General features: G+C 46.1%; 2 protein-coding genes and 4 non-coding genes across 6 annotated transcripts; all 6 read left to right on the top strand.

Moving 5' to 3' along the window:
* The first annotated feature begins 179 nt into the window (after positions 1-179).
* On the top strand, positions 180-4,011 carry rpl17 (ribosomal protein L17). Its single transcript, XM_070850297.1, has 7 exons — positions 180-203; positions 637-686; positions 873-913; positions 1,871-2,005; positions 2,180-2,278; positions 3,375-3,566; positions 3,935-4,011. Exons 2-7 carry the CDS (start codon positions 647-649, stop codon positions 3,980-3,982), a joined length of 555 nt encoding a protein of 184 aa, XP_070706398.1. The 5' UTR covers positions 180-203; positions 637-646; the 3' UTR covers positions 3,983-4,011.
* Positions 739-805, top strand: LOC139219354 (small nucleolar RNA SNORD58). Its single transcript, XR_011585711.1, has one exon. It is a non-coding gene; the product is annotated as a small nucleolar RNA SNORD58 (small nucleolar RNA).
* LOC139219360 (small nucleolar RNA SNORD58) lies at positions 2,041-2,107 on the top strand. The gene has a single exon (XR_011585717.1). It is a non-coding gene; the product is annotated as a small nucleolar RNA SNORD58 (small nucleolar RNA).
* On the top strand, positions 2,718-2,784 carry LOC139219352 (small nucleolar RNA SNORD58). The gene has a single exon (XR_011585709.1). It is a non-coding gene; the product is annotated as a small nucleolar RNA SNORD58 (small nucleolar RNA).
* Positions 3,672-3,739, top strand: LOC139219353 (small nucleolar RNA SNORD58). Its single transcript, XR_011585710.1, has one exon. It is a non-coding gene; the product is annotated as a small nucleolar RNA SNORD58 (small nucleolar RNA).
* Positions 4,012-11,218: 7,207 nt separating the features above from the next.
* Positions 11,219-12,931, top strand: nkx6.1 (NK6 homeobox 1). The gene is made up of 3 exons (XM_070851027.1): positions 11,219-11,792; positions 11,910-12,082; positions 12,593-12,931. Exons 1-3 carry the CDS (start codon positions 11,219-11,221, stop codon positions 12,842-12,844), a joined length of 999 nt encoding a protein of 332 aa, XP_070707128.1. The 3' UTR covers positions 12,845-12,931.
* The last annotated feature ends 2,089 nt before the right edge of the window (positions 12,932-15,020 follow it).

Raw genomic sequence — 15,020 nt, 5'->3', positions numbered from 1 at the left:
TGACCACCAGGGGGCGCCGAGTCCCGCAGCCCTCCTCCTGACCACCAGGGGGCGCCGAGTCCCGCAGCCCTCCTCCTGACCACCAGGGGGCGCCGAGTCCCGCAGCCCTCCTCCTGACCACCAGGGGGCGGTGCGCTCCGCCGCAGCAGCAGAAGAAGAGGCGCTGTGCCCCGGCTCTTCCTCTTCCCTCCGCGGCCTCAGAGGTAGGAGCTCAGTCCCACATTTGAAGCACAGAATCCGCGTTAAATCTCACTTAAATCTTCTCCATCCTGCTTCTTAAACCGCTGCGTTTTGTGCTCCATCTTCAAACAGTTCAGATGATGTTAAATGTTTGTGTTTGGAGGCGGATTTTGTGTTTTAAAGTGGTATTTAGTGGAGATGCCGGTTTGGTGGTGGACACATCGGGCTTCCGCCATGTTGGCTGGATGGAGCTGAAACAGATTGCGGCGTTGAATTGTGTTTCCTTCACGTCGCTGCTGCTTCAGACTGTTTGTCGTGTCGTGTTAAATGTTTGTCGGTGATTCTGCGTCGGTCTCTGCTGTCTGTTGGTGTTGTGACTGATGCTAAAGCTAACTGATGCTAATGCTAACTTAGCTCCTCCGTGTTAAAGACCTGAATCTGACTCTGCTCCTCCAGATCTCTGAAGATGGTCCGCTACTCACTCGACCCCGAGAACCCGACCAAGTGTGAGTAACCCAGTCGTGTGTGTGTGTGTGTGTGTGTGTGTGTGTGTGTGTGCTGCTGTGATGACTCCTTAGGACACCTTTGGATTACACATGAAAATAATCTGATGTGTCTGAGCTGCACAGTGTTTGTACCCACTGTGGGGAAACACCTGGATTCTCTTCACACTGGTCTGTTTCTGTTTGCAGCCTGCAAGTCCAGGGGCTCCAACCTGCGGGTCCACTTCAAGGTGAGGAGTCTGTTAAAGGGCGAGTCTGCTGCTTTTAAACTTGGTGTCTGCTGCAGAAATGATTTTTATTGTGACCACAGACGGCGGTTATATCGCTCTCTTCAGACATACCAGACTCCATTGACAAAAACAGCCATTTTATAAGGGAGCTGTTGGTCTACTGCTGCCTCAGTCAGTTAGTGATCGTGTTCTTGTGTGACTTTGGTGTCTTAAAGGATCATTTCTGATATAACACAATGATTGTTTAACACAAACACACTGACTGATGGAGGCAGCAGCAGAGCAGCAGCTCCTGTGTCCTGTTCTCTAAAATCCCTGTTTTAGTGAATGTAGTCTGGTGTGTGTGCTGTTTGTGGTTAAACCAAAAGGATCTTCCAGGTCTCTCTCTGTATGGATCCTTTCCATGATGCTGTCACACACTTAGAACAACACTCTGAGCTTGTCTCTGATCCACTGGACCAGTTCCAACACTTCCTGGATCTGCCAGACATTTAGATGTTAAATATGTACAAAAAACACACAGGTTTAAAAAATGACAGATTCTTTTTCTTGTGTTCTGTATTTTGCTTGTCGGTGTTTAAGACACTAAATGTTGGCGTAGTTTCTTACCAGATGTGAAGGCTCCTTCGTGTCGACACTTGTCCAGATTAAATGAAGTGTACAGTTGGTTTACCAAGAGTCCTGTCAGAGTTCTTGTTGTGATATTAAACATGGGGGTGTTGAGGAGACGCAGGTCGTCTTCATGTCTCTGAGGTTTTGTGTCAGAGCTGCAGATGTGATCTAAAGAGCAAAAGTCTCAGTGAACATCAACTGGCTTTATTTATAAAAATGAAGAGTCATGGTGGTAAAATGTTTCTGGATCACCTGATAGATGATCAATAAGTTTATAGTGAACCACCTGGAGTCCGTCCGTTCTTCAGCCTGTAACCGTCTGTGGACGCTTGTTTTTCTCACCAGAACACCCGTGAGACCGCCCAGGCCATCAAGGGGATGCACATCCGCAAGGCCAACAAGTACCTGAGGGACGTCATCGTCAAGCACCAGTGCGTCCCCTTCCGCCGCTACAACGGCGGCGTGGGCAGGTGTGCCCAGGTGAGGACGGGGTCGGTGAGGCGTGGGCATAGACGCCGCCATGATGACCATCTTAGGACACCTTTGGATGAAAGATGAAACTAACCTTGTACTCTGAGCGGCGTGCGGGGCCGAGCGCGCCGCCGTGCCTGCTGAGGTCGAAACGCCGTCTGATTCGCTGTCGTTTGTTTTCAGGCCAAACAGTTCGGCTGGACTCAGGGCCGCTGGCCCAAGAAGAGCGCCGAGTTCCTCCTGCACATGCTCAAGAACGCCGAGAGCAACGCAGAGCTCAAGGTAGGTCACCGAGGCCGCCGGTCGCTACGGAAACAGACCTGTTTAATCACATCTGATGTGTAGGAGGCTAACGGGCCGTAATAAGGTGCTGGGGGGGGGCTGGAACCAGTCTGGTGGCTTTAGGCTCTGGTCTGGTTCTGGTCTGGGGGGTCCAGCTGCTTCAGAGCCACTGCAGACCAACAAGGACCAGAGAGCTGCTGGATCAGCCTGACTGTGAAAGCAGGCTGAGGCTCGTGTCACAGACGACATGATGTCGCTCTCTCGCTGTAGTTTGTCTCTCCAACGTCTCCTCAGGCTGATCCAGAGCCTCCTCTGGTCTCTGAAGCAGCTGGAGCCACCGGACTAGGACCTACAGCCCCCAGGAAGAGACCAGCTGAGGTGTTGATAGAAAAGAGCCAAGATGGAGAGACTTGGTTTGGTGAGGCTCAGCTGGAGATGATTGCAGTGATGACCACTTAGGACACCTTTGGATCAACCGTGAAAACAAAACATTGAATCTGAGCGATCTGATCTCCACTGTGATCCTCACAACCATCACAGACTCTGTTACAGCTGTCACATCACTAAAACACACCAGACTCCACTCAGAATTTAACCTCACAGAACACAGGAGCTCACCGGTCTGCTGCTCCTGTGGTTAAGGGACTAGTGTCAAAGTGCTGTTTTTGTGAAGGGAGTCTGGTCTGTGTCTGTAGGGGGTCTGTGTCTGGTGGGGGTCTGTGTCTGGTGGGGGTCTGTGTCTGTAGGGGTCTGTGTCTGGTGGGGGTCTGTGTCTGTAGGGGTCTGTGTCTGGTGGGGGTCTGTGTCTGTAGGGGGTCTGTGTCTGGTGGGGGTCTGTGTCTGTAGTTCTCCTCTAAATGAATAAGTGGAGACACTACGTCAGATGTCTGAGGAGGATGAAACCAAACGGTCCATAAATGCTATGAAGGGTTGTTTTTAATCTCTTCTTCTGTGGTGGTTCACTGAGTCCACCTGCTGGTCACCTGGACAGGATGACTACAGAAGCTGTTAGTCAGACCTCAGTATGGAGGTTAAGGGCCCACGGCCGACCGGTTCTGGTGTTTCTGACCCGTTTCCCGTCCCGATGTGGTTCCAGGGTCTGGACGTGGACTCCCTGGTCATCGAGCACATCCAGGTGAACAAGGCGCCGAAGATGAGGAGGCGTACGTACCGCGCCCACGGCCGCATCAACCCCTACATGAGCTCCCCCTGCCACATCGAGATGATCCTGACCGAGAAGGAGCAGATCGTCCCCAAACCAGAGGAGGAGGTCGCCCAGAAGAAAAAGGTACGGTCCGCCAACGGGGGGGGGACAGACAGACAGACAGACAGACAGACAGACAGACAGACAGGCGGTCACATGACTGTTTCCGTCTGTCTGTGGGTGCTGTAGTCACTGTGATGACTCCTTAGGACACCTTTGGATGAACCATGAAAAGAAAGCATTAAAGTCTGAGTGACCTCTGACCTGTGACCTGTGACCTCTGACCTCTGTCCTGTGACCTGTGACCTCTGTCCTGTGACCTCTGACCTCTGTCCTGTGACCTCTGTCCTCTGACCTCTGTCCTGTGACCTCTGTCCTCTGACCTGTGACCTCTGACCTCTGACCTGTGACCCCAGGTTGGCGCCTCCTAACTGACTGTGTTTGTCCTGCAGGTTTCACAGAAGAAGCTGAAGAAGCAGAAACTGATGGCTCGGGAGTAAAGCCCAATAAACTCAGCCTGTTATTTCCACTCCTCTCCTGTTTCCTCTTTGTTCCTGGTGTCTCTTCTGTTTCCACCCATGTGGTGGTCCACCACGGGGTCCTCGGGGTCCACCACGGGGTCCACATGGTCCACCACGGGGTCCTCGTGGTCCACATGGTCCACCACGGGGTCCACACGGTCCACATGGTCCACCACGGGGTCCACACGGTCCACATGGTCCACCACGGGGTCCACATGGTCCACCACGGGGTCCTCGTGGTCCACATGGTCCACCACGGGGTCCACACGGTCCACATGGTCCACCACGGGGTCCTCGTGGTCCACCACGGGGTCCACACGGTCCACGGGGTCCACACGGTCCACGGGGTCCACCACGGGGTCCACACGGTCCACCACGGGGTCCACACGGTCCACCACGGGGTCCTCATGGTCCACCACGGGGTCCACACGGTCCTCATGGTCCACCACGGGGTCCACATGGTCCACCACGGGGTCCTCCTGGTCCACCACGGGGTCCTCCTGGTCCACCACGGGGTCCTCCTGGTCCACCACGGGGTCCTCATGGTCCACCACGGGGTCCTCATGGTCCACCACGGGGCCCTCACGGTCCTCATGGTCCACCACGGGGTCCTCATGGTCCACCACGGGGTCCACACGGTCCTCATGGTCCACCACGGGGTCCACATGGTCCACCACGGGGTCCTCATGGTCCACCACGGGGTCCTCATGGTCCACCACGGGGTCCACATGGTCCACCACGGGGTCCTCATGGTCCACCACGGGGTCCACATGGTCCACCACGGGGTCCACATGGTCCACCACGGGGTCCACACATTATGTAGGATCAATATTCAGTGGTGGTTCATTCAAACTAAAGGTATCAAAGATATGAAGAGTTTCTTCAGTTTGAGTTAAAGATCAAACCTGAATGTTAAACAGATCTGATCACTGATCTCAGGTCAGTGATGCTGAAATAATGACCTCATCATGACCTCATCATGACCTCATCAACACCCAGAGTCCTGTCTGCTTCATTACTTTTACTTTAAATATGATCAGCAGGAACATGGGTGTTCCTCAGTCTGTCCCAGCATGCTTTGCTGCTCCAGCGTGGAGTACAGTTCAGTAGTACATTAATATACACTACGCAGTACTTTTACTGCGAGCTGATCAACAGGAAACGACTTTAAACAGTAAAAATATAAAGATGAACCTTTATTCATGTGCAGCAGCAGAGAAGATAAACAGCAGGTGTCTGTTAAAATCTAATATTAATCTAATATTAATCTAATATTAATCTAATATAATCTAATATTAATCTAATATTAATCTAATCTAATCTAAAAGCTGTTCAGTGTTTATAAGAGTTCATGCTGCACAGCTGGGTGTTCAGTTTCTAACCCACGAAGAAGAAAGAACTTCTCTGGAAGTACTGCAGTACTCTGAGCTTCATGTAGTAAAAGTACTGCAGTACTTTGAGCTTCATGTAGTAAAAGTACTGCAGTACTTTGAGCTTCATGTAGTAAAAGTACTGCAGTACTCTGAGCTTCATGAGGTAAAAGTACTGCAGTACTCTGAGCTTCATGAGGTAAAAGTACTGCAGTACACGGAAAAAGTACTGCAGTACTCTGAGCTTCATGAGGTAAAAGTACTGCAGTACACGGTAAAAGTACTGCAGTCCTCTGAGCTTCATGAGGTAAAAGTACGGCAGAACACTCGGTAAAAGTACTGCAGTACTCTGAGCTTCATGTGGTAAAAGTACTGCAGTACTCTGCTTCATGTAGTAGAGGTACTCTGCAGTACTCTGCTTCATGTAGTAAAAGTACTGCAGTACTCTGAGCTTCATGTAGTAAAAGTACTGCAGTACTTTGAGCTTCATGTGGTAAAAGTACTGCAGTACTCTGAGCTTCATGTGGTAAAAGTACCGCAGTACTCTGAGCTTCATGTAGTAAAAGTACCGCAGTACTTTGAGCTTCATGTAGTAAAAGTACTGCAGTACTTTGAGCTTCATGAGGTAAAAGTACTGCAGTACTTTGAGCTTCATGTAGTAAAAGTACTGCAGTACTCTGAGTTTCATGAGGTAAAAGTACTGCAGTACACGGTAAAAGTACTGCAGTACTCTGAGCTTCATGAGGTAAAAGTACTGCAGTACACGGTAAAAGTACTGCAGTACTCTGAGCTTCATGAGGTAAAAGTACTGCAGTACACGGTAAAAGTACTGCAGTACTCTGAGCTTCATGAGGTAAAAGTACTGCAGTCTGAGCTTCATGAGGTAAAAGTACGGCAGAACACTCGGTAAAAGTACTGCAGTACTCTGAGCTTCATGTGGTAAAAGTACTGCAGTACTCTGAGCTTCATGTGGTAAAAGTACTGCAGTACTCTGAGCTTCATGAGGTAAAAGTACTGCAGTACTCTGCTTCATGTAGTAGAGGTACTGCAGTACTCTGCTTCATGTAGTAGAGGTAGTCTGCAGTACTCTGCTTCATGTAGTAAAAGTACTGCAGTACTCTGAGCTTCATGTAGTAAAGGTACTACAGTACTCTGAGCTTCATGTGGTAAAAGTACTGCAGTACTCTGCTTCATGTGGTAAAAGTACTGCAGTACGCTGAGCTTCATGTAGTAAAAGTACTGCAGTACTCTGCTTCATGTGGTAAAAGTACTGCAGTACTCTGAGCTTCATGAGGTGAAAGTACTGCAGTACTCTGCTTCATGTAGTAGAGGTACTGCAGTACTCTGCTTCATGTAGTAGAGGTACTCTGCAGTACTCTGCTTCATGTAGTAAAAGTACTGCAGTACTCTGCTTCATGTAGTAGAGGTACTGCAGTACTCTGCTTCATGTGGTAAAAATACTGCAGTACTCTGAGCTTCGTGTAGTAAAAGTACTGCAGTACTCTGCTTCATGTGGTAAAAGTACTGCAGTACTCTGAGCTTCATGTAGTAAAAGTACTGCAGTACTCTGCTTCATGTGGTAAAAGTACTGCAGTACTCTGCTTCATGTAGTAGAGGTACTCTGCAGTACTCTGCTTCATGTAGTAGAGGTACTCTGCAGTACTCTGCTTCATGTAGTAAAAGTACTGCAGTACTCTGCTTCATGTAGTAGAGGTACTGCAGTACTCTGCTTCATGTAGTGAAAGTACTGCAGTACTCTGCTTCATGTAGTAGAGGTACTCTGCAGTACTCTGCTTCATGTAGTAGAGGTACTGCAGTACTCTGCTTCATGTAGTAAAAGTACTGCAGTACTCTACTTCATGTAGTAGAGGTACTCTGCAGTACTCTGCTTCATGTAGTAGAGGTACTCTGCAGTACTCTGCTTCATGTAGTAAAAGTACTGCAGTACTCTGCTTCATGTAGTAGAGGTACTGCAGTACTCTGCTTCATGTAGTGAAAGTACTGCAGTACTCTGCTTCATGTAGTAGAGGTACTCTGCAGTACTCTGCTTCATGTAGTAGAGGTACTGCAGTACTCTGCTTCATGTAGTAAAAGTACTGCAGTACTCTACTTCATGTAGTAGAGGTACTCTGCAGTACTCTGCTTCATGTAGTAGAGGTACTCTGCAGTACTCTGCTTCATGTAGTAAAAGTACTGCAGTACTCTGCTTCATGTAGTAGAGGTACTGCAGTACTCTGCTTCATGTAGTAAAAGTACTGCAGTACTCTGCTTCATGTAGTAGAGGTACTGCAGTACTCTGCTTCATGTAGTAGAGGTACTGCAGTACTCTGCTTCATGTAGTAGAGGTACTCTGCAGTACTCTGCTTCATGTAGTAGAGGTACTGCAGTACTCTGCTTCATGTAGTAAAAGTACTGCAGTACTCTACTTCATGTAGTAGAGGTACTCTGCAGTTCTCTCTCTGACCACCAGGTGGTGCTGCTGTCCTGCTGAGACTCCAGAACCTGGTTTAAGTTCTGGACCTGGTTTAGTCTCTAAGCCTGTAACAGCACACCATCACTGATTATTGATTATTGATCAATAATCTGAATGAAGTATCTGAAGCTCTCAGATAAATGGAGAGCAGTAAAAATACATTTACTCAGAAAATAGAAATACTCAAAGTACAAGTACCTCATATAATCTATATAAATGTACTTAGTGACTGTCCTCTGCAGTAACTCATATATTTATACTTCATCAATACCACATGTATTTATACATCGTTGTAAAGACTGAGGTGATGGTTTGTAATGATTAATAATCATTAATAGTTATTGATTGACTGACCCCTCCCACCCAGCAGGGGGCGTCCTGTCACACTGATGTTTCTGTGGCCGTTCATGTACTGAGCACTGTGTAGTACTCTGTAGTACTGTGTAGTACTCTGTAGTACTCTGTAGTACTGTGAAACTGAAATATTTTTCATTCATCTGTCAGCTGATGAATGTTCAATAATTCAGCTGTTTAATTAATGAGGAGACTGATCAATGAATTAATTTGATTTTAAACAACCAATAGATAAATAATAATAAATAATAAATCAATAATCAATAATCATTACTCCTACAGATGCTGTTATTGACATTAAGATAAAAAAATAATTATTAATGAAAGTAAATGTGCTGAATGAACTGCAGGTAATTATGATATAATAATTAATAATAATTATTATAATATTTAATATAATAATAATTATTATAATATAATAATTATAATATTAATAATAACCAATATAATAATTATGATATTATAACAATATGTAATATAATAATACTAATGATAATATAATAATTATAACATTAATAATATTTAATATAATATTAACAATCAATAAAATAATTGTGATATTATAATAATATTTAATATAATAATACTAATAAACGAGTGGTAAAAAGTGTTTTAATCTGGTTTCAAACTGAATCCGTCGTTTTTATTTTCTCTTTGACCATAAAACATCTTTTAGGAGCTTTGATGTGTAAAAAGGTGAAACCTGATTTTATTCACTTTATTTTAAAAAACTAAGAATCTGAATAAACATCCTGAGAAGTGCTGAAAGGTTTTAACGTCACATTTAGGAGAAATCAATGTGTTGTTTTCATTATTGATTGATTCAAATATAAATTAAATCAGTAATAAACAGATGAAATAAATAAAATGATCAGAACAGATTGAAGACATGGAAGAATAAAGGAACTGTTGTAGTCCATCACTGTTTAACCTCTACGAGCTAACGAGGCTAATGAAGCTAACGGGGTAACAAAGCTAACGAGGCTAATGAAGCTAACGGGGTAACAAAGCTAACGAGGCTAATGAAGCTAAAGGGGTTATGAAGCTAACGAGGCTAATGAAGCTAACGGGGTTATGAAGCTAATGATGCTAATGAAGCTAACGGGGTTATGAAGCTAACGAGGCTAATGAAGCTAAAGGGGTTATGAAGCAAACGGGGTTATGAAGCTAACAAGGCTAATGAAGCTAACGGGGTTATGAAGCTAACGAGGCTAATGAAGCTAACGAGGCTAACTAAGCTAATGGGGCTAATGACGGCTAACGGACTGACTCAGCCGCTGGTCATGTGACCCTTCGCTCAGTCAATCTGTTCATTCACACAAAAATAAATCTTTGTTTTTAATTTAAAAACTTAAATCAGCGTCTTTTTCTCCAATAATGTAAATGTGAAATAAACCAGCAGGGGGCGCCCTGCCCCCCCCACACCTGCTGCTTCATCCAGGTTTATTAGAGTATTTATGTTTGGTTTAATAGACTGCATTTAGTAGTACTGTGTAGTATTCTGTAGTACTGTGTAGTATTCTGTAGTACTCTGTAGTAGTGTGTAGTACTGTGTAGTATTCTGTAGTACTCTGTAGTAGTGTGTAGTACTGTGTAGTATTCTGTAGTACTGTGTAGTATTCTGTAGTACTGTGTAGTACTGTGTAGTATTCTGTAGTATTCAGTAGTACGCCGTAGTATTCTGTAGTACTGTGTAGTATTCTGTAGTACTCTGTAGTATTCTGTAGTACTCTGTAGTAGTGTGTAGTACTGTGTAGTATTCTGTAGTACTGTGTAGTACTCTGTAGTACTGTGTAGTATTCTGTAGTATTCAGTAGTACTCTGTAGTATTCTGTAGTACTGTGTAGTATTCTGTAGTATTCAGTAGTACTCTGTAGTATTCTGTAGTATTCTGTAGTACCCTGTAGTACCCTGTAGTACTCTGTAGTACCCTGTAGTACCCTGTAGTACCCTGTAGTACTCTGTAGTACTGTGTAGTACTGTGTAGTACCCTGTAGTACCCTGTAGTACTCTGTAGTACTGTGTAGTACCCTGTAGTACCCTGTAGTACCCTGAATTAATTAGAGGCCAATAAATCACAGACCTCAATCAATAATCAATATTCACTATTTACAGTATTATTACAGGAGCAGTTTAATATTATGATCAACAGTATTAGGCCTTTTAATATTATCATTAGTATTATTAATAATAATACCATTACTTTTATTTATTAATAATAATAACGACAATATTATTATTATTATTAATAAATAAAATGTATTAATAATAATCATTACATTCTATTATTGATACTCTGTTTGGTTTTAAAACACAAACATTTGTGTAATAATTCCAGTTTTGCAGCTAAATGAAGAAAATCAGCGAAGAACAAAGTTTGATTTAATGAACTGAATCTGGAGCTCATTATGCAAATGAGTGAAGATTTAAATATTTAATGAGCAAACACACCTGGTGGAGTTTAAAGGAGCAGTTCAATGTTTCTGCTCTTCACCTCCATCATTAGTGGACGTTAAACATCCGACGGGCCAATCACAGCCGAGCCGCTCAGCCAATCAGGAGCCCTCCCAAATCCAGACGGCCAACGTCACCGTCAGGTCAGCCAATCAGGACAGAGCCCCCCCCCCCCCAGCCCGTGTCCCCCCGTGAAAGTTTGGACTTGGAGCTAATAGACAGGAGCGCAGATGATCCGCTTTTATTATCTCACAACTTCTTCCGCTGGCGCTTCTGTTTCTGTGTCCTGGTTTACTGTGGACCCGGACCCGGACCCGGACCCGACCCGACCCGACCCGAGCCGGGACAGTCTGCGGGGACCCTCCTGCTCCTCCTGCGGTGCTCTCTCCTGCTCCCCCCGCCTCCTGGAGCTGGTTTCTGCCCGCTGACAGTTGTGGATGTGGCGGCCTGAGATGGGCTCTGAGTCCGGACCGTCCCGGGTTCTGGTCTAGGTCTAGTCCGGACTGTCAGCTGACCCACAGCAGCGTGCTCCAGTCGTCCCGGGCCCCCCCCCCAGGAGTGGGAATGTTAGCGGTGGGTCAGATGGACGGGTCCCGACAGAGCGCCTTCCTCCTCAGCACCCCCCCTCTGGCGGCTCTGCACAGCATGACCGAGATGAAGACCCCCCTGTACCCGGCCTACCCGCTCTCCTCCCCCGGCCCCAACTCCTCTACCTCCCCGGCCACCACCTCCCCTAACCCGGGCGGCATGGCCGTGTCCTCCCCGGGGATCAAGAGCTCCACCGGGCTGTCCTCGGGGCTCGGCTCCCCCCAGCAGTGCGCCTCGGCCACCCCCCACGGAATAAACGACATCCTGAGCCGGCCCTCCGCCTCCTGCGTCGGGTCCACAGCCTCCGCGGCCGCCGCTGCCGCCGCCGTCGCCGCCTCGTCCTCGGCGGGGATCCTGTCGGGGCTGCCCCGCTTCAGCAGCCTCAGCCCCCCGCCGCCTCCCGGACTTTACTTCAGCCCCGGCGCCGCGGCGGTGGCGGTGGCCCGGTACCCGAAGCCCCTGGCGGACCTCCCGGGCAGGACGCCGATCTTCTGGCCGGGGGTGATGCAGAGCCCCCACTGGAGGGACGCCAGATTCGCGTGTTCACCCCGTAAGAAAAGCTGCTTTACCCCCCAGAGGTGCTCGAATAAAGCAGCCGGAGGCCCGAGCGGCAGAGAAGCGGCACAATGTGACTAACTGAGAGTTTTGTGTGTTCCCTGTGTTTCAGATCATAACTCCGTCCTGCTGGACAAAGATGGGAAGAGGAAGCACACGCGGCCCACCTTCTCCGGGCAGCAGATCTTCGCGCTGGAAAAGACTTTTGAACAGACCAAGTACCTGGCGGGGCCCGAGAGAGCGCGGCTGGCCTACTCCCTGGGCATGACGGAGAGCCAGGTCAAGGTAAAAACACCCAGTGAACACCGAGGCACCCGGCGGCAGCAGCAGCAGCAGCAGCAGCCCTAAATAAAACCTGCTCTCCACTCAGAGAAAAAGACAAAATGAGTTTGTAGTTTTTTAATTAAATTGCTGCTAATTAATGAGCGTGTTTAGGTTGAACATGCAGAATCTTTAAACCTGAATTTATTGAGGACGTTTCGATATTTTGGCCTAAATTTTTGGCCTTTTTAATAAATATTTTGTCTCTGAGGATAAAAGTCATTTAATTCCAGAGGCCTTTGAGTCATTTAGACACCAGCTGCTTCCACAGAGAAGCGATTGTATTATTTCTCATCTCTTTTGTCTATTTCTGCCTGTTGTTCCACATTTGATATTTAACCTAAATATATCTTCAGTATTTACTTTAATTCCCAGAGTTATTTGTGGAACAGGAGATGTGAAAATGAAGCTGCAGAGCTCAGAGTTGTAAAAAGCATGAAAAAGTGACGGGAGTTCCGTGTGTGTGTGTCCCAGGTGTGGTTCCAGAACAGACGGACGAAGTGGAGGAAAAAGCACGCTGCGGAGATGGCCACGGCCAAGAAGAAGCAGGACTCGGAGACGGAGCGGCTGAAGGGGACCTCGGACAACGAGGACGAAGACGACGACTACAACAAGCCGCTGGACCCGAACTCGGACGACGAGAAGATCACGCAGCTGCTGAAGCGGCACAAGCCGGGATCCGGCGCGCTGCAGCTGCTGCACACGTCCGAGAACGACAGCTCCTAGACGGGCACCAAAGACACCGAACCCCCGGAGCAAAACGGAAGATTTTAACTTTTGTTTCCTGGAGGAGATTTCTGTCCGGACGCACGAGGAGGGGAGAAACAGTTATTACCAGTGGCCTCCAGCGCAGAAGAAGAAGGTGAAGATGAGGATGAGGAAGAAGCCACTTTACTTGTAAATATGAAACCGTGAGTTGTTCCCATAGAAATTATCTGCTGTGAATAATTGATGTGTTTTTGTACAGATCGGCTGAAGAAAACAAAAGACACACACTCACACTTTATTTTGTAATTCAGTCACAAAACTAAAACCACCTCCCTCAGCGGGGGTCCGTGAAGGCCTCTTCGCGCGTCAGTCTGAAACTAATAGGAGGGGAGACCCTGAACGCAGCACCTGTACAGAAGTGCTTTTTATTATTATTTATGTGTTTGTGTGAGTGGAGCCTGCTGCTGTGTACCCAGGCAGGCCGATGTAATGCACTTTTATTTAATAAAAACTCAAATGTTTGCTTCCTGTTTTCACCGGACACATGTTCATTAACACAGCTGTTTAATCAATTAATGAGCCGACTGATTAATGAATTAATTACGGGCCAAAGAGCCAATATATCACCTGCCTTAATCCGATAATCTGATCAATATTCATCATTTAGCCCTTTTTAATTCGCCGGATGAACCTCCTCCTGATCATTATTATTATTATTATTATTATTATTATTATTGGCCCTAATTATCTTTATTATTATGATGTTTGATTCTTTTATTTGAAGCTTTTCGGGGACAAATTCAAAGTTTTTAAATGTTTGAGACGAAACGAAAAAAAAAAGAAAAGAAGAAGAGCCGAAGTCCTTTAGTTTAGTTTAGTTTAGTATAAATCAGTGAAATGAGGAGAAAAAACAACAAGTTTCATTTTTTCTCCCAAACTGAAAAAGTCAGTGAAGCGGCCTCAGATATCAAACTGATCACACGAGGATCCGGATGTAGCTGCAGCTGGAGGTCACGTGTCTGAGCAGAAAGTGATTAAATAAAACGTTTATGAACGAAAAAATGTTAATTAATTAGAATAAGGAGAGGAGGCGGAGCTCCGGGGTGACAGCGGGCGGCGGGCGGATCTGTGGCCGCTCATCAGCTCCTTTTCCCGGCGTCTCTCTGTCCGTTCGGGGCCTGACGGCCGGAGGAGGTTTTATCATTTCTACCTCACATTTCTTCACTTTAACTGTATTTTTCCTCACAGACACACTCTCTAATTAACACACATTTCCCCCTTTAAATCTATATTTTAGTATCTTTTAAAGCTCTGAGGTTTAAACACATTTATATTTAGAGATTTCAGTTTGTGAGAAAAACTCAAACATCAGTGGATTTTTAAAAGATTTCACTGCTGCTGAAAACATCCATCACAGATTTAAAATGAATGTTATTGGAGCAGAAACAGACACTTCAGTCTTCAGGCTGCTGAACCAGACTCCAGTTTGATTTCTGAGCTTTTAACCAACATCAGTTCTTCTGTGTTCAACATGTTCATGTTCTTATCAAAGCAGCAACACACCATTAATTTAATTCATTCACTCGTTTGAAGTTAAATTAGAATTAAAGAGTCGTTAAATTACACAAAGACAAAGTCACATTTTGGACCTCTTCCTCTTCCTCTTCCTCCTCCTCCTCCTCCTCTTCCTCCTCCTCCTCAGTGATGCTTCAGTGTTTTTCTGGCTGCATGAGGAGGATTTATTCTTTGTATTAATCTCTTCCTGTACAAGGTGTTGGTAGTGATGAAGACTGCGGTCTGACGCTCTTCCTCACTGCTCTGCTGTCACAGGGTTCACCCGGCGGCCCTCAGAGGCCCCCGGCCCTCAGGTTGAACTCCTTAAAACCACCAGCTGATTCACGTTTTAAAGCAAAAATCTAAAATGGATGTTTCGGCCTCTAAATGCTGATTTTAGACAAAATGAAGCCGTTCTTCACTGTTTCCATCAAACCATTGATCAGTATCAATTAGAGGAAATAACCATCAGATCAATCAATAATAGAATCCTCTTCAGTTTCAGCCCTGAACACAAATATTATTCTGTTTCTTCTGTTTTTATCTCTTTGGACAAAAGAGGACGTCTTTCACCGAAGAGATCAAACAATCGATCAGTGGATTTGAGGAAATGATCATCAGATCAATCAATAATCAAATA

The sequence above is a fragment of the Pempheris klunzingeri genome, chromosome 19, assembly GCF_042242105.1.
Source record: "Pempheris klunzingeri isolate RE-2024b chromosome 19, fPemKlu1.hap1, whole genome shotgun sequence".
NCBI lineage: Eukaryota > Metazoa > Chordata > Actinopteri > Acropomatiformes > Pempheridae > Pempheris > Pempheris klunzingeri.
The sequence above is the reverse complement of the archived record's forward strand: the minus strand, read 5'-3'. Positions and strand labels throughout refer to the sequence as shown.